The 19,841-nt window shown below is 42.2% G+C and overlaps 1 protein-coding gene across 2 annotated transcripts in view; it reads left to right on the top strand.

Annotated features, from left to right (window-relative positions):
* Positions 1–19,841, top strand: part of LOC126354714 (diuretic hormone receptor-like) — a 1,166,839-nt gene that overhangs the window by 988,649 nt on the left and 158,349 nt on the right. For both annotated transcript variants that reach the window (XM_050004564.1, XM_050004563.1), the window contains exon 9: positions 9,294–9,374. In XM_050004564.1, coding sequence (XP_049860521.1) covers positions 9,294–9,374 — 81 coding nt within the window. The remainder of the gene's footprint in view (positions 1–9,293; positions 9,375–19,841) is intronic.

Raw genomic sequence — 19,841 nt, 5'->3', positions numbered from 1 at the left:
CGATACATGTTACGTGTCTTTAATGCCGTGGTTTTCATTGCCTTCTCCATCCTCATGTCGTTGATCATTGATGATTCTTCCACCTTTAGGGGCAGTTTCCCACCTCTTGGATAAGTGGATTGCTCTGAAACTCTGCCCGCTCCTCCACCCTTTTTGACAGGGCCGTTGGCAGAATGAGGGTGACTTCTTATACCGGAAGTCTTAGACCGCCAATGCTGATTATTGATCAAAATTTAAGTAGCGGTGGATTTCGAACCCGAGACTGAAGACGTTTTGATTATAAATCAAAGACACTAACCCTAGATTGACTTCTTCTAACTGTGAGGATTGTTTCATGAAAGTTTCACCGTATACTTTTGTTCTCCCTGTGTGGTATAGACAATAAGAAAAAATGGGCAATGAGACTTTCAGAAAAGGCACTTTTATTCAAAAGCAATAATTGACCTGAAGTTACTGCGATTTATGAGACTAGGATTACGAAGTTTGGGAAATGGTTCTCAATAGGGAGTGTTACCAGCACGTCAGCTAAGCATGCTCTGCAGCATCCTCCCACACTGGTCACCAGACTGGGGGAGTTCCTTGGTAGGATGACCCATTCGAGCACCAGAACGGCTCACACCTGCTGGATGGTTGTTTTTGCATATGGATGTTGTGTATTACGTCTCCCCAACGTATCTCACACATGCTCAGTGGGACGGAAGAAGGGGAAGAGGCATGCCAGTGTATTTGCCGAACATATTCTCGTTCAAAAAGGTCCTCCAACTGTAGTGTTAGATGCGGTGGCGCACTGCATGGTTGAAAATTAAGTCAGGTCCGAATGCACCCCATAAAAGACGTACATGGGGAATAAGTACTGTGTCACAATAACTATAACAGGTGAGTGTGCCGTGGTCAAGGATTTTACAGGCCAGTATGCCCTTGCAGTGTTGTGCCTCCTGACACCATAATGCCTAGACCAACAAAGCAATCATGGTGAAAATATTCCTGGCGGCATTACGTGTTCCAATTCTCGCCATGTGATGGTGGGTCCAGAATCACCACTGAAATACTTGCTCTCAGCCGAGAAGAACCTGCGACCCCACTCCTCGTTGATCCAGTCTACGTGCTCGTGGCACCATCGTCAACGCTGCCGGTCATACACGGGTGCCAACAGAACAGAACGTACTAGACATCATGCAAAGAGACCATCCAGATGCAGTCACCAAGCCATTATGGATCGTGATATTTCGTGCCTTGCATTCCTATTTTATGTCGTTGTAATCAAGCCTGGTGTTTGCCTTGGTCCTCTCCTTACCTACTACACACTGAGAGGTCATCTAATCATGTAGTTTATCGTGTTCGACCCTTCCTCTGCTTCGGGCAGCAGTGGTTCGGAATTCTCCTCATGCAGGTGAAACAATAGTGTGAGCAATACCCTAGCCCTGTGCTACACTCGACACACTTTGTCCTTTTTCCAGTTTCTTCATTGTTCTTCCAAAATCATCCAAAATCATCCAAAATTTGTCTTCGGGCTGTGATGTAATGATGACCAGGGTCACCGTACACTGTCACTTCTCGCTGATTCAAACATACAGTATGTTCGCGTGCCGTCAAATGCCTGGTGTTGCGTTACCTGCCCTATTTTACACTATACGTCTAAATCCACTTAGATTTTCCGCATGCCACAGTAAATTGCATGGCACACATTAGCCTATACCGTAATTTCTAGTATCGTCTTGGTGACGCTTACGGAAAATGTGTGCCGGTGCCAGCAGAATCATTCTGCAATCAGCTTCAATTTTCGTTCCTCCAAATCTTCTCAGTATCATCCCTCGGAAGGTACACCGCATTCCCTCTAGGGATTCCCATTTGTGTTCCCGAAGCAGCTTCGCAATACCTGCGCGTTGTTCGAACGTACCAACAACAAATCTAGCAGCTCTCCTCTAACTGTATGTGGTCTCCGTTACAGATGAAGCACACTTTTCCCAAATTCTCGCAATAAACCGAAGTCGACCATTCGCCTACCCTACCACATTCGTCACATGGCTATTCCATTTCATATCGGTTTGCAACATTACGCCCAGATACTTAAACGACGTGACTGTATCATGCAGAACACTTCTACCGCTATATCGGAACATTACGGGTCTAGTGAAGCTGACCTCACAGCACGAGACATCCAACTAATTGTATGCAACTGGGAGACCCCTGACAAAACTCTTCTGCACTTCCTTTCATTTCTACCAAGTACTTAATATGTTAGGTAACTTCATATCTCTCGTGTGTAAATATCAAGTAAATTGTTAGGGAATTTGTATTTTTTATATTTTACCTGTTAAAACACGCTTGTCGTTGGCTGCTAACGCAATTTCTACAATTTTTGACAACTGCTCATTTTTAGTGAGGTGAAACTTGATTCCGTCCAGACTTGAACTCTTTCACATTGAGATCTGTCGTATTTTACAATTAATTCTGGCAAGGAAATTTAGAAACAAATTACGTAACTTACATGTTTCGTGTATTATTTTTACACTGTTGCTGAAAAAAAGTGTGAGAGCATGTTATTGTATGCGATTGTATCTGTACACCACAATGGATGAAAGCTGGGTGGTAGCAACGAGACTTAAAACTCTTTTGAAGTTTATGACTCACACGTTACAAGTTTACGAACTCTCATCTACATGAAATTTAACGAGCAGTCATAAATCTGCCGTGGGATAGGCCTTTAATATTTCGCACCCCGTTTATTCCCTGGTAACGTTGGCGATCGCTGCCTCAGAGCTGTCCTGTTAAACGCCTATCTGAAAACGTGGCCGCTTTGTTAAACACAACCGCACAAGAGACAAACGAAAAACGAATTTTCTCTTCTCTACATCCTTATTTCACGTTACTATGAGGTGTACTTCATGAAACGCTTGTGGCAAAATACTCCCCTTTTGTTATTGATGTACTGGGTGTTTCTAAAATAATGAGATTGAAAGCTATGTAGTGGTGGTTTTCTTAAGTGGTGCAGGTCTACTAGCATGTCTCCATAAATAAATGTGGCAGCTATTTCAACAGTGTTTTCAAGTCGGATAAGTTGTTCGAAGCGAATGCATACGCACTGTTATACAAAACTTTAAGATGAAATTGACTTCCTGCCCTGCCCAATGACACAGCTCGATGGAACTTTGACCATACGTGGAACTTCTAGATTGTAGTACAGAAGGAAGCTGAAAGAAATAAGCAGTGAGGTGAAGAGAAAATGCACTTATTTCAAGTCGACAATTGCACTGAAATCGCCTCGATTGGTGATCGTCCACTTATCGTCACAGAAGGCGGTATCTCGTTCATAAAACGTTGTGCGACTACCAGCGAAGCCAATGCATGCTCTACGCTGTGTTCCCATGCTGGGCACATTGTTGATACGTTCTTGTGGTGGGGCGCACCATGGCTCCACCAGAGCGTCTGACATTGCCCAGTGGTCGTTGGCGGATGTGGACGTACTGCAGTACGCCTCCCCAACGCATCCCATACGCTCAGTGAGAGTTAAGTCTGGGGAGCACCTGAAAAGACGCACATTGGAAAGGCGTATGACGTCACAATGAAGTCGACCTGTAAGTGTACAGTCTTCCAAGATTTGGAGGTCAGTGCGCCCATGAAACCTCATACCACCTCACACCATAGAATGCAGACCACGAAAACTATCATGTTCGAAATTGTTACTGGGTGCAATACGTGCTCCACCCTCTAACCATTGAACACTGTTGAACATGATCATTTTGGTGGTGCAGGTGGTATGGTGTGGGGCGGCGTAAAGTGGCCTGGTTGCTCTGACCTCCAGATCATCGAACGCGATATACTAGCTGGTCTGTGTTATTGTGACACTGTACTCCTTCCTCTTCCAATTCTTCCCAAGGATGCATCCGTTCTGCTTCATTTTTACGGATAACAGTGCTCGACAGCTTCGAACATGGCAGATGGAGGAGCTGCTGGAACGGAAGGACATGCGCAGAATGGACTTGCTGCCCATTACCCAGACTGACATCCCATTGAGCACGTGTGGGATGCGTTGGGGATACGTTTAGCGCTACGTCCACGTGCACTAGCGACAATCTTGTAGCTCTCAATTGCTCTGGTGGAGGAATGGAAAGCCGAAACAACGAAACTTATCAACCTTGGGAGCACGCTGCAGAGTGTGCACTGGTAACCGTGGGGATCACACATCATATTAAGAACAACGTACCGTCATGTAATTTCCTTGGTCGCTTAAGTGTATTTATAGTCTTTCAATAAAAGTGTCATTTCTGTTATTATCACTGCGTACTCCTTTCGGTTACCTCCTGTACTATACCGTAGCAATTTTGCCGGTCGGAGTGGCCGTGCGGTTCTAAGCGCTACAGTCTGGAACCAAGCGACCGCTCCGGTCGCAGGTTCGAATCCTGCCCCGGGCATGGATGTGTGTGATTTCCTTAGGTTAGTTAGGTTTAATTAGTTCTAAATTCTAGGTAACTAATGACTTCAGAAGTTAAGTCGCATAGTGCTCAGAGCCATTTGAACCTGAGTTGTAGCAAGTTGTCCAAGTTTCAGCGAGCTATGTGGCTTGGCAGCTACACAACAGGCCAAAGTTATTTCGTCCTTGAGTTTTGTACACCAGTGTACATACACTAAACTTTAAATTTAAATCACAAAAGGCCGCCTGGAGTGGCCGAGCTGTTCTAGGCGCTACAGTCTTGAACCGCGCGACGGCTACGGTCGCAGGTTCGAATCCTGCCTCACGCATGTGATGTTCTTAGGTTAGTTAGGTTTAAGTAGTTCTACGTTCTAGGGGCTGATGACCTCAGAAGTTAAGTCCCATAGCGCTCAGAACCATTTCAACCATTTTTAAATCACAAAAATACGATAAGTGGAGAAACTGTACCACGTTGTAGTCAAATAAAGTTAACTGACATCTAACAGCTAAAGTTAGGTCCACAGTTTAGCAAATCAAAGTGAACAATTTTAATCACAAAAAAAAGAAACAGCCAAGTTCATTCAATTTTCCGGAGGTTAATTTGTGCTTCGGTATCACGTGAGGATTTTACAAGCGTCAGATGTGCCAGTTAACGGTGTTTACTCGTGCTCAGCGACATAATGCTAACTGGTCTCCGGGGCAGACAAGATCTGAGCAGATGAAAAGGTGCTTGAAGCTTCAACTTCAAATCGCTTCACAGAAGTGGATAGCCTTCTAATCAGCTTCCTTTGCACTACATTTGCATAACTACCTTGAATTTCTCAGTTTTCTGTCAGAGGTTTCACAAAAATACTTTAAGAATAGATTTATACCGTTCTACTCTTGAGTATCACAGGGGAAAAATTAACTCCTTGCGGGCTCTAACTTATTTGATTCCCTTCCGTAAGTGCGATTTTAATACCGTAAGTATTTTGGGAATGAAAGCAAGAAGTTGTTGCTTGCTCGTCATTTCTAGAAAACATTTCACCGTAACGAGGAAATCTGTTTTAATGATTGCCACCACAACTCGCTTGTCGTGTCCGTCACCCAACCTCCTATACTCGGACTCCGCAATGTTTAAAGATAATCTACCTTTTTTTTGCTATATCCTTAGTCAATCAAATCTACTAAAGAACCCACGCCAAGCGGAAGTACTGAAGGGAACAAACAAGAATAGTGAAGGCTGTCTAAAAGATAATTCGCTACCATGTATTCACCTTCCCCACATCATTCCACATGAGATTGTTTCATTTTATGTTGCTCTTAGTTGTAATACCTTGGTACTTAAATCGGTGTAGTTTATCGTGTAACCGAATTTTAGTGCACTCGTTCAACATCGATCGGGGCACAGTTAGTCAAAAATGGCTTCGAGCAATGTGGGACTTAACAGCTGCGGTCATCAGTCCCCTATAACTTAGAACTACTTAAAATTAACTAATCTAAGTGCATCACACACATCCAAACCCGAGGCTAGATTCGAACCTGCGACCGTAGCAGTTGCGCGATTCCGGTATGAAGCGCCTAGAACCGCTCGGCCACCGTTGCCGGCTTTAATTTTCTGTTACGATGCAGTAACAAAAGCTACACGGTCTACTCCTTCGTCACTGTGACGGTGTGCTTTCTCAAACTATACAGCGAATGCCAATAGGCAAAATATCGGCACCGTAAAATTGGTCGGTGCTTTAGTCGCCAAACTTAAATTCCCATGTAGAATTTTTGCTTCCCATTGTGTGTCCCAGATTGTCGTGTGATAATACAGATTCACGGAAACAGCAGCCCGCGTCTACTTCATTTAGGAATTGATTCAAGCTTTAAGAGTGTACAAATGGAAAGTCACTGTATTTCTCTAATCTCGGTCGGTATAATATTGTTGGCTGAAGAGCTCACCTGAAATTTTTTCTTGACGGAGAACCTACCGTTGTTAGTGGCGTGCATTATGTCTACGATGTTGTGCTGTGTCCACCCTCTACAAGTTCTTAGATTTTTCCTCGGAACAATTTCACATTGCTCCTTTTCAAGTGTTTAAAAATTACTGAAATCTTCAGTGAATTTGAAAGTGTTATCTGTGCAGGCTAACAGACCAACGTACGTCCAAGTAATGCTTCCGAGTTTGCCTCGACACAGACTAGTATGGGAGGATGAAGTACCAGTTATGACAGGCACAGTAACGTACTTGGAATTCCCACTCTTGAACGGGTCCACAGCTTTAATACCAACCCTCATTTCCTGTGACGTCCATAAACCAGTCCCCACGAATATACATTACATACATTCACAGCGTCATTTCCGCCACATTCCACAATCTGTGAAATACGAGTATTCTACCGAAGGCAACCTCGACTCTCTGTGTGGGGTCTTGAAACATAGCTTTACCCTTGTCCGCTTTAACGCTGCTCTCAAACAGTTTCTCTCGTAAGTAAGCAGTTCCAGTGTCTGATTTACCATACATCGTTTGTTCGACACGCAGCAAAAGGCCAGCTGGCTGAATGTACGTCTCTTCATTCTGGTCTTTTAAGATACTTCACTAGGGCTTTAAGCTTAAAAAAGTGTTGTTATAAGTTTAGCGTATACATATAGACGCATGTAAATAACAGATTACGATATCAAAACAAGGAATATACCGATAGAGGTGACTCGGCGATTAAGGCAATGGGTCTGAATTTCCAATTCTCTGTGCAGCCATAGCCATACGTTTTCCATATTTGTTTATCCTGGTTATGGCGATTGCAGGCACGATATCTTTTAGGAACACATGGTTAAGTGTATTACTCACTTCTTTCAATTCTAAAACTGTCCTTCATCTCCAATGATCTCAATGTTGACAGTATATTATACCATAATCTCCTCCCCTTATTCATAATGGTTTGAGAACAGCACACTTGTATCCGGAAATGCCAGTGAAGAATAAAACACTTTTTTCAAAAATGTGCTGTGGCTCGCAGTTTTTTCTACCTCAATGACGTTTCTTAATGTTCCTTCTGTGTCATAAAGGGACGTATCTGGACGTATAGACTGCGAATGTATCTAAACCGCCTATACCGCGTTCATTTTCCAAAAATGCTTGCTAGCACCATGAATACTGTGTTTCGATAAACAGTTGCTTAGACTGTTTACCTCCCACTTTGTGTTTAGCTACATCACTCCTAAATTTAACATTCGAACGAAAAACATAAAAACTGTAACTGAACGGATTTTAAGTTCATCAATCATTTTTTTTTTACTATAAAATACAGCGACCAGCCACTTTCTTTTTAATGCGTTTTATTTATGCCAATATGCATTTCGGGTTTGCACCCATCTTCAGCTGGCAAATTACATATATCTTCAATTTTTACAGTGGTAAAATATCGACAGCAGTTTGGAAGCTGCAACTGGCCTGTGCAAGACCAACGATTCCAAACATTTAGTTCAATTTCGTGAGTTTAAAGTTATGCACTATCCGTTGATCATTTTACTTACATTTTCCTCTCCTTGTTTTTTCTTGGCCTTTCTTCTTTTTTGTAACAGCACAAACACTTTTTGTCACGTATTTTACACAGGCGCACTGCGTTATACGCCATGTTGTCGACTGGCAGTTTTGTTTACATACAAGCAGTTTATCTATGGACAGAGTTATATTTTAGGGAAGTTTTGAGGTTCTAACTAAGCTACTGTTTACTAAACATTAACTTGGGTGATAGAACTATTGTAAGTACGATGTATATTAAGTTTTTTTTATTGCTTCGACAGTATTGAATATAATAAATTAACAGAACACATTTATAGAAAGCAGTAATTCATACGTTTACAAATAACAAAGATAGAATTAAGATTTTTATGTTGTATATTATTACATGCATTTGTTGGGTTTATATCAGATTATGTTATTTCTTGATTGTGCTTAGTAAGAGGTTTGATAAGTAGAGTGTGGAAGTTTTTCAGAAATATTCGGTTTGGTAACTCTGTTTGGTCGTTAAGTATGTCAGTGTGTATACATCGTACTTAGAATACTTCTATCACCCAAGTTAATGTTTAGTAAACAGTAGGTTAGCTAGAACCTCAAAACTTTCGTAAAACATAACTCTGTCCATAGATAAACTGCTCTTATGTAAACAAAACTGCCAGTCGACAACATGGCGGATAACGGAGTGCGCCTGTGTAAAATACGTGACAAAAAGTGTTTGTGCTGTTACAAAAAAGAAGAAAGGCTAAGAAAAAACAAGGAGAGGAGAATGTAAGTAAAATGAACAACTGATAGTGCGTAACTTAAAACTCGTGAATTTGAAGTAAATCATTGGAATCGTTGCTTTTGCACAGGCCAGCTGCAGCATCCAAACTGCTGTCAATATTTTAGCACTGTAAAAACTGAAGATACATGTAATTTGCCAGCTGAAGATGGGTGCAAACCCGAAATGCGTATTGGCATTAATAAAACGCATTAAAAAAAGTGGCTGGTCACTTTATTTTTATAGTAAAATATCATTATTCACGGCCACGGAGCTCAACACTCCAAATGAAATGGACAAATTGTTATCAAGCATTTTTATCTCTAAAATCAAGTATTGTGTTTGTTTTTTAAATATTGAAGTATGACAGATATGACAGCACTTTCATTTTACGTAGATGAAGATTTCAGTAGTTAAAAGGTAATTATTTCTCGCTAATACAATCATCTTGGAATGCAAAACTAGACCTAATTAAATCGATTGTAGTATTAACAGGTTGCAGCATACAGATCCACATAAATATGAACAATTTTCTTAAGAGTGTAAGAAAGCTTATCCACAGAAGTGAATATGTTTCTGGATCTTGGTTTCTGTGTTAGGTAATACACAACAAAGTTCATAGTTCTTTTCTGTTTTAGGTCTGTACCTGTATATTTTGGTGGTGGAGACATTTACGGGGAAAAATATACAGCTCAGCGCCTACGTAATAATTGGCTGGGGTAAGTAATTCATTTTGAATCCTCTGCAAGACAATTTAAACGATAAAATTTCTCATGTACTTTACGAGCCACAGAAAGAAAATTAGTGTTTATGTTGCAGTGACAGTCTACAACGTAATGTCGACAAAAAAAAGTAAATCTCGAGAAAGCACTTACAAAAATTATAGCGCGCGAGCACGCACCCCCCCCCCCCCCCCCTCCCCCAAACACACACGCACACACACACACACACACACACACACACACACACACACATTCACACATACACTCTCACACGCCCATGCTCGTGCGGCTTTCAGGTGAATTGACAGTATATACTGTCCACTAAAGCACCTGGACTCAAGCAGTGATGACCGTCAAAAATTTTCCCGCCATTAAAAAGTGTATCCAAAGCAAACAGTAATGAAAAATCAGCAGATATGGTCAATTTTGCTGTTAGGACAAGATTAAACGGCAATTTTAATGTCATGGATGATAAGAAAAGACTCATCTGTCTCATCCCTGAATATTGATCACATGTGTACCAAATACAATTAATAGGGGATACCGAAAGTATACAAAGAAGCAGAGTACTAATGAGACTGGCTTATCTGACCCGCAGAAGATTGTCAATAAGATGCTTACAAAACTTAACTGCAGACACTTGAAGACTGATGCAAACTACCCCGAGAAAACTTACAAAGGTTCAAGAACCAATTCTAAGAAGTGAATACAGGAATACTACACAGGAACACTACGTTTCAGTCCTTTTGCCCTAGTCATCTAGAGCAAAGGTTATTTGATTTAACAGCAGAAATATGATTTTGTAATGAGCGACACGAGGGACGAGCAGTGTGTAAGTGAAAGAGAACTAATAATTCTAACAATTGACCAGTCATGTGTAAAATAAGGCTATTTTTATGAACTAAATGTTCCTCTACCAGAGGACATATCTCATTTAACCACTCGTGGATACGTTTACCGATGGCGATTAATGTGAATCTAAATGTTGTAGGAGAATCTTATATCACAGTGTCACAAGGGCTGTAGGCAGAAAAGCCATACTAGTGCTACAAAACTGTACGCGAAAAAAAGAAAAATATGTTTCAAAAGTTTAATATATTCGTCTTATGGTGCAGGAGTAATGTTGATTGTCTCAACGTCGTAATCTTTTAATGATAATATTTATGAACTCTCACTCTCTCTCTATAAAGAAGATTGAAGATATGTAAATCTACTTCTTTCATAATGTTTGCCTTGTTCATGCTGTAGTAGGAAGAGAATAGCACACGAGTGAATCCTACTACGTAATTCCAGACGGGGTAAGTCCTATCACCTCTTCCAGTAGTATGTTTGCATATGACGGGAAGGAAACTCCTTTCTAATGAAGCTTATCTCGAGATTCTACTAGAGATAAACAATTCTTGAAATACTTCCTATCACGCGTAATTTTGTTGTGAAAAAGAGGATTAGTATTACACATTATTTTCAAAACAAATGATTTCATTCACTTTAACTACGCCTCTGATTACATAAATTTAAGCACCAAGTGAAATATGTGTAAAGCCAGAAACGTGTCTGTAATCGCGACGTGATGGCGCATATGTTAATGCATAAAATCCATTAATGGTCATATTATTTATGCATTCAAAGTCTAAAAAATAAGTACGTAATTTTAACAATCAAAAATTAATGAAAATAATTTTAAAATGCACGAGGTACATCTGTCCTACTGTCCATAAAGTTTAATTCTATTTGAACTACGCCCTTGTGTACTATATATGCTTGAAGGTTAAAAGGAATACAGAAATAGAAATCACTGAAGAAATAATAACCCTTTATGACCTATTGAGTCACAAATCATTCATGAACTACTGTTTCTCAAAAGCACAACCTTCGTTTAAACAAACTCGGTCAACACATGTATTACTCAGACACATTGTCCAAAACAGAATTTGCTGTGAAGGGTACATTCTTCCCTTACTCGCTATCGAAGTGAAAATGTGGGTTTTCCATTAATTGAGTGAGACTGAGTGAACTGAGCAAAATGGAACAATATGCACACAGATTTGCAATGAATTTCATATGGAGGACAAAATTGCTGAGTCAGCATGAGACGCACTGTATTTGGTTTTGTTCTTCACGATTACTGCCTTCTGCGTGGATAAGTACGAGATAATAGACGACGCAAGCCATTTATGTGGGTGCAGTAAATGGGTGTATAATAGTTACTACCTCATGATACCAACAATTAAAGTACAAAAAAAAGGAACAAAAGTATAAAGAAGAAATTCTTTACCACTGCTACAGAACTACAACTGAGCATTTATTCAGTTCTCCAACTGCTAGTACTGTAGTTTTTACAACTGTTCTACGGTTATAATAGAAACATTTATCGCTGTACGTTCATTAAGGTTGTCACTTTCATACGTAATTAATAAATTTTAACTATTGAAGGTTGTCGCTCCTAGTCATCATTCACTGTCTGCTTGATTTTTCCGGCGAAGGGCCGCATGACAGTAGCGTTCTCCCCGAGGCCGTCGATTCCACGAGTCACTGTAATATCGCGGAATCCACGTTTCCTTAAATACTTTACCTATTCCGACTGACCGTTGTGAAGATCATTTGGTTTAGCTGTTATACCTCAGGTACCTTCCCTCCTTCTGTAAGAGATGAATGTCACGGAAATTGAAGTGATCATGAAATCATCCTCTCCGGACTTACAAAAAAGTGCACGAAGATGACTGACTCCACAGTGTCGTTTTCAGACCAGGTGCCCTGAATGTCTGACGCCATGACCCTCTGTATTTTATTAGAGTATACAGCATCTAAAAGCTTTCACGACAAAAACCACATTGCAGCAACTGTAAGTGCCACTGATTCGCCTTTTGAATATACAAATACTGGTCCCTTATGCGTTTATTGACCCGCATTGTTAATGTCTCATGATGTCAGAAAAACAATTTTTGCTGTCCTGGTTGGGCCTGGAGTGTCCATTCATTTTAGCGCATTGGGAAACAACAATGTTATTTTATTTTTCCTTATTGTTCTCTGTTCCTCCATATTCATTTGATCACCTTTCTTTAATAGTTACTGGGGTTCTCTTCCCTCATTTCCTGGTCTATATTAAAATAATGATCAGTAATGCATCATTTAGGACCAAACATTAGCACACTTGGGTACAGTCTTCTCAATATCGAAGCTGGCTTCAAAATCTGTAATCTATGTGATTGCAAAATGTACCACAACTGACGCTTACATAAACTCATCTAGGTCTTAGTAATTCTCAGGGGCAGTAGAAATTACCTATTAGTGATGTTTATAGTTACGTTCATCATCTTTTTCCCTTTCCCGTCACAGAACGAGGTGGCGCAGTGGTTAGTACACTGGACTCGCATTCGGGAGAACGACGTTTCACACCCGTCTTCGGCCATTTTGATTTCAGTTTTCGGTTATTTCCCGAAATCGTTTCAGGCAAATGCTGGGATGGTTCCCTTGAAAGGGTACGGCCGATTTCCTTCCCCATCCTTCCGTAATCCGAGCCTGTATTCCGTCTCTAATGACCTCACTGTCGACAGGACGTTAAACACTAAACTCTCCCTCCTCCTTTTCCGCCTGCCTCCTCTATATGATGAGTGAAATTTGGGATCCATCGAAGAATACATAATGATATATCACTGCTACCTTTAATTTCTTTTAAGGTTTTATTGAAACGTAAGATTTTAGTAGAAGTCATGTAGTTTACTGACCGTCTGGCGATAATCTGACACTTAGGCAACATCCTTTCTGTTCGTGGACAGCAGCATTACAGTTATCCTTTACAGTTCTTCTCCAGTCACCGCTTGAGGCGAACAACAGTTCATTTCGAAATGTCATTAGCCCACTTTTGTTGCCTTTGTCATGTAAATTTGGAAATTTGTGGTAAGATATTACGGGACTAAAATACTGAGGTCATCGGTCCCTAAGCTTACACACTACTTAATCTAACTTAAAATACCTTACGCTAAAGACAACACACGTACCCATGCCCGAGGGAGAACTCGAACTTCCGACGGCGTTGTCATGTACCTTTTATGGTATGGGCTCCTGTGCTACATACCAAGACTATGCACCTCACACTGACTCCTCAGACTGACTCCTTGAGAGAGACTTTGCAACTGAACTTCGTTATTTCCTATCCCATCCGTAAGTTTTGGTGCTCCTGTTAATACATTTAGATAAAACAAATAACGCACTAGATTAATCTGGGACCGCTCTATGGAGCGGTCACGCAAAACGTCGTTTAAAAAAATTTTTTGTTGCTTGTAACAGGAAACATACCGACACTTTCCGTCGACGATAGGCGTCTTATGAAAAATTTGATGAGCAGGATCGTCGTTGAGTGACTGTAGGAGGATAGAACATGACTTGGACAGGATTTGTGATTGGTTTAAAGAATGGCAGCTAACTCTAAATATAGATAAATGTAAATTAATGCAGATGAATAGGAAAAAGAATTCCGTAATGTTTGTATACTCCATTAGTAGTGTAACGCTTGACACCGTCACGTCGATTAAATATTTGGGCGTAACATTGCAGAGCGATAGGAAGTGGGACAAGCATGTAATGGCAGTTGTGAGGAAGGCGGATAGTCGTCTTCGGTTCATTGGTAGAATTTTGGGAAGATGTGGTTCATCTGTAAAGGAGACCGCTTATAAAACACTAATACGACCTGTTCTTGCGTACTGCTCAAGCGTTTGGGATCCCTATCAGGTCGGATTGAGGGAGGGCATAGAAGCAAATTCAGAGGCGGGGTGCTAGATTTGTTACTGATAGGTTTGATCATCACGCGAGTGTTACGGAAATGCTTCAGGAACGCGGGTGGGAGTCTCTGGAGGAAAGGAGGCGTTCTTTTCGTGAATCGCTACTGAGGAAATTTAGAGAACCAGAATTTGAGGCTGACTGCAGTACAATTTTACTGCCGCCAACTTATATTTCGCGGAAAGACCACAAAGATAAGATCACATTAGGGCTCGTACAGAGGCATATGGGCAGTCATTTTTCCCTCGTTCTGTTTGGGAGTGGAACAGGGAGAGAAGATGCCAGTTGTCGTTCGAGGTACCCTCCGCCACGCACCGTATGGTGGATTGCGGGGTATGTATGTAGATGTAGATGTAGGATGTGTTTGGGCTCATTCGAGCTTTCGTTACAAGAAGGATATTGCAAGTATCTGCCAAAATGGGTAGAGAACATGTGCCTGACGATCCCTTCGAGAGACACCCAATATGACGACTGGGTGGATAGCAAAAGAGATACACGGAAGAGTAAATGTAGGGGGAAAATGATTTAGAGAACAGGGTGGTAGGGAGCACTGTGACTGTAATGAGAATGAAATCTGGGTGAGTGGTAATTGTGAATATGTGGCACATGACTGAAGGATCGCCTTTCCTGGATTCCTAAAAGATAATAGATAACCGAGATGACGACTGACGACGTAATGGAACAAAGTGCTTTGTGGGGTGGGGGTGGGGGAAGAGGATGGGGGCAGATAGAATTAGGTAGGTTAGGTGGGGGGGGGGGGACGCCGTTATCATTAAGAAACACGTAGAGGAAACGTTGATATATGAAGCTGATGACTGCACAAACATAAAGCAGGGCGAACACTGAATGATAGTGGGTGGCGTTGATAATGATATTACTGCCCCAAGTTGTAACCAGAGTCAGTTTCGAATACGAAAGTAGGTTCGTCAGTTAAGTGCAGTACTTAGCAGTTAAAGTGCGTTTCATATGGATGCCAATCTACAAACAGAATTGCCTCCTCGACAGAGGGTGCTACTTTATGTACGATTATCGTTTATTTCAGGACATGCGAACATCAAAAACACAAGAAATTTCTAGAACTTTCTGGAAGTGATACATGCTATAGAAATATTTCCCGGTGATCGTTTTTTAACTCGTGAACAACATAACGCCTCATAGCGTCGCTAATCAGTATGCAGCACAGGTCGTGCCTATATCACATGTGAATGAAACGTTATTAATGGCGGAATATTGCTTCAGTGTGCTCCTTCTTCATTCTGTATTAGTCAGGGCTTTATCTGTGGAGCGTAAACAGCAACAGTGACCGCCTCAGAGTGGTTGCTGGGTCACGTGGTCCAAAACAGCCCTTTTCAGTCTATCCATGGTATGTTCGACAGGGTTCATGTCTGGAGAACATGCTGGCCACTCTAGTCGAGTGATGTCGTCATCCTGAAGGTACTCATTCACAAGATGTGCAAGAGGGGGGCGTGAGTTGTCACCAATATTCTGCCGATACGGTTGCACTATCGGTCGGAGGATGGCATTCACGTATCGTACAGCCGTTACGGCGCCTTCCATGACCACCAACGGCGAACGTCGGAAGCAAATAATGCCACCCCAAAACAGAAGGGAAACTCCAGCTTGCTGCTATCGCTGGACACTGTGTCTAAGGCGTCCAACCTGACCGGTTTGCTTCCAAACACGTTGCCGACGATTGTCTGGTTGAAGGCATAAGCGACACTCGTCGGTGAAGAGAATGTGATGCCAGTCCTGAGCGGTCCATTCATCTTGTTGTTAGTACCATCTGTAACGCCCTGATGATGTCGTGGTTTCTAAGGTGGACCTCGCAACGAACGTCGGAAGTGAAGTTGCGCATCATGCAGCCTATTACACACAGTTTGAGTCATAACGAGACGTCCTGTGGCTGCACGAAAAGTATTATTCAACATGGTGGCGTTGCTGTCAGGGTTCCTCTGAGCCATATCCGTAGGTAGAGGTCATTCACTGTAGTAGTAGCCCTTGGGCGGAATGAGCGAGGTATGCCATCGACAGTTCCTGTCTCTCTGTATCTCCTCCATGTTATAACAACATCACTTTGGTTTACTCCGAAACGCCTGGGCACTTCCATTGTTGAGAGCCCTTCCTGGCACAAAGTCACAATACGGACGCGATCGAACCGTGGTATTTACCGTCTAGGCATGGTTGAACTACAGAACTACAGACAACACGAGTTGTGTACCTCCTTCCTGATGGAATGACTAGAATTGATCGGCTGTCGGACCTACTCCGTCTAATAGACGCTGCTCATGCATTGTTGATTACGGGCTTGGGTGGGTTTAGTGACATCTGTGAACAGTCAAAGGGACTGTGTCTGTGATACAATACTCACAGTCAACGTCTATCTTCAGGAGTTCTGGGAACCGGAGTGATGCTATTCCTTTTTATGAATGTGTATTTACCACATGATTATTAGGTCGCTTTCTCGCCTGTCTCTCTGTTCAGTATAAATTTTGCAACCGTTTTTAAACAAACTTACCAACGAGATAGAGACTTGACATTTTCAAATAGCTCGATAGCAATGCGCTATTAAGTCACTTCCGTGTCTGTGTAATCCACCTAGCTCTTAAAGAGGTGCGGGTAGAGAGAAAAGATTTGGTGATTCCAGACATCTCAGTTGCCCTGGAGGGTCGGCGTGTGTGCAGGTAGTATCAAAATGTTTTCCAGGAACTGTTCGAGCAGTCAGGCAGAGATGAGCACAGAAAGCTGTATTGTCTAATCAGTTCGGTACAAATTTTGCAAATTGATTTTAAATTAATTTTCCGATGAGCTAGAGATTTAAATTTTTAACTGTAGCTTACAATTGGTTGACAGTGCAATATTAATTCGTATTTTTGTCTCACTTTGTGTGCCATTTAATTTCCCCTTTTTCTCTTCCGTTTCTGAATGGTTCCTGAATGGAAGAATTATCGCTGGTAAGGCTCGACATGAGCCCAGATCTCTACCATTTTTTAACTTCTCGACCTTTTAACGAAATACACATAGAAACAACAAATATACCAGTTGAGTCAGATGAAGGGAATCTGTAAAATACGTGAAATTTGCCACATATGTCTGTTGTAGGCTCATCAGAATCATATGAAATCGATTTAAAAATTCCACCGACACCTGTATAAAAACCAGAAAACAAATATTTCAGTAAATGGAGTTTATAATATACTGCATTTTTAAATCTAAGTTTAACATTCCCAACCACAAACAGATAGTCTTCAAAATCTGTAAATGTGAATGTTTGATCGCTATGAAAATATTCGCAACATTTAAAATGAGAAACATGTGACGCATGCAGTTCATAATAAATGCAAGAACAGTTATCCACATTACTATTAAAGTACTTATTGATTAATGTATGAATAGCTCATCTCCTTGCTGTTGTCTATTGCATGTGCCCATTTCCTTTGCTTTAAACCTTACAAGTATTTTCATAGCGGTTTTGAAAACCACAATCACAAATTTTCAAAACTAACTGTACGGATTGACGAATCTGTGGGTCTGAGAGAGATTTTTTTATACTGTATAGTGTCATGTAAAGCTATGATACATTTAAAATTAGTGATTATTCAAATAATTACTACTTGCATCTTTATGATGGGCAGAAGGAGCAAGATATCCTTCGTTGGTCACGAAATATAGCAATGCCGAGTAGCTGCTGAGAAACGAAGTGTAATGTAAACAGTTCTTTCTTGTCAGGATGTGCTCGATCTTCTGGGGCCTCATGGGGTTCGCAGATGGGTATGGGGAAGGGTGTACGGGTGAGTAAGCCGCAGGCATGGCAGTAGTGACTAAAAACACGTCGTTACTTATCTGTTCAACGTAGTCTTCCGAGTGCGCCCTCTTCTCTTGCATGATAAGACGTTTACTCGTAATATGCTGGCGTTGTACCAGCAGGCAGAGAAGGCATGGATCATGGACAATACTCAGTACATGCTGACATAGCATCACAGGTACGCCAGAGCTGAGTTGTCAGGAGCGTCCATAACACCGCAAGTGGCTCTCCGTCTCCGTGCCATGGGCAGCTGGGAGCGTCTTCTGCCGTTGCGGTGCTGCTCAGAGTACAACTCTGAACTGCTGGCTAGAGAGCGGCGGCAGGGAATGGTGAGTGGCCCCATAGAGGCAGTGTAACTGACTTTTCTGTTATGATGCTAGTCAATTGTCAGGATGAGCGTTACTGCAAAGGGCATTTCATTCTAAAGCATTATGACAGGGTGAAAAAAACACTAAATAAATTACTTTTTCTCTCTTAACAACATGTGGGCAGGGTGGGTTCTTCCTTGGCTCGGGTATGAGGTAGAATGAAACCGCATTTTTACATAAGATAACTTTTATTGAAGACTTGTACAACGGTTTTCTTACTGGATTGTTCTGGCTGAGAGAGCGGGAGCTGTGTCGTTTGCGAAGCTTTCATGCTGCGAGAGCGGCGGCGGCTGATTACGCGTGGCGGTGTGTATCTCTTGTCGCCGTTTCGCCCAGATGACTGGAGACGCGCATCGTGCTGTGGCCAGTTTCGTTATTGAGAACGAAGTCGTGAATCGGATGGTGATGCCCTGGATGTGACGTCCCAGTGTTTCTCTTTTCTAAGCGGCGGCGTGTGTTAGTGTTGTGCGTCGGACAACGGAGCGGCACGGAGGCGGAAGGCCAGTGACCCGGACTCGAACAACTGACTCCAGCTTACCAGTCTTCAGCTGTCAGATCTTCATCACAGCTCACAGGTGGCTGCTGATGTGAGGCCGTCTCCTTCCCGTCGTCACGAGTAACCCGAGTACCTAAAAATCAGTCTTAGAATACCTTCTAACTTCTGTCTTCTGGCGGCGAGGCTGCAGCTTGCTATTCCATTACAGCGGCGGACTTGGTGCTTCTGTGTACGATGTAGTCTCTTCCTGCATGACGGTCTTCGGCACCGAAACTGAACTGAAAACTACTACTATCGGGCCCACTGCGTCTCGCGTGTTTATTCACTTCAGTTCCCTGGAGGTGAACGACTTCACGGTCATTGCCTCTTCTGTCACGTTGGAAAGCTTCTCGAAGAATCTTCTTAGCTTCGGTCATTGGCTCTTGGAATGTAGGCGACGGCTTTTGTTCACATGTGACAATTGAGAAACACGTGAGCCGGTCGGGCGATGTCCTGACGGCTGAATCGACAGATTCCGCTCATGTGGGGAGGGCGATGGCTTCTCCCGAACGTGCTGACTTCATGGTCATTGGCTCTTCTGTCACTGATGCTGTGCCCGCTGTTTGCCAGTGTGTAATTCTTCTAAACTAAACTAAGTTTTTCATTTATTTTCTAGTTTCTACTTCACATTGATTTCACTGATTTATTTACCTATCTTAAGTACCACTCAACAGCAGTGGCAGTGTGCTGGCCGCCAGGGCATGGGTAGGCAGGCAGAGGTTCGTGGATCACGGTCTGGTGGCGGCAATAACGTCTTCATGGCTTCATGTCGGTGTCAGTTGATTTCGTAGCGATAACTGGCACATGGCAGGCTCTGCACTGTGCCGGTCATGACATGCTCATCTGGGCCTGGTTTTAAGTCCCGCTACTCATCGCTTACCACACGGAAGGGCGGCATTTGTGTGTCGCTGTGGAAACGTGTGAAACGAGGTTATTTACTGTCATTTGACTGTTCCCAGGCAGCGTGTCTCAAACTGTAGCAA

The sequence above is a fragment of the Schistocerca gregaria genome, chromosome 3 (assembly GCF_023897955.1).
Source record: "Schistocerca gregaria isolate iqSchGreg1 chromosome 3, iqSchGreg1.2, whole genome shotgun sequence".
Taxonomy (NCBI): Eukaryota; Metazoa; Arthropoda; class Insecta; order Orthoptera; family Acrididae; genus Schistocerca; species Schistocerca gregaria.
The sequence above is the reverse complement of the archived record's forward strand: the minus strand, read 5'-3'. Positions and strand labels throughout refer to the sequence as shown.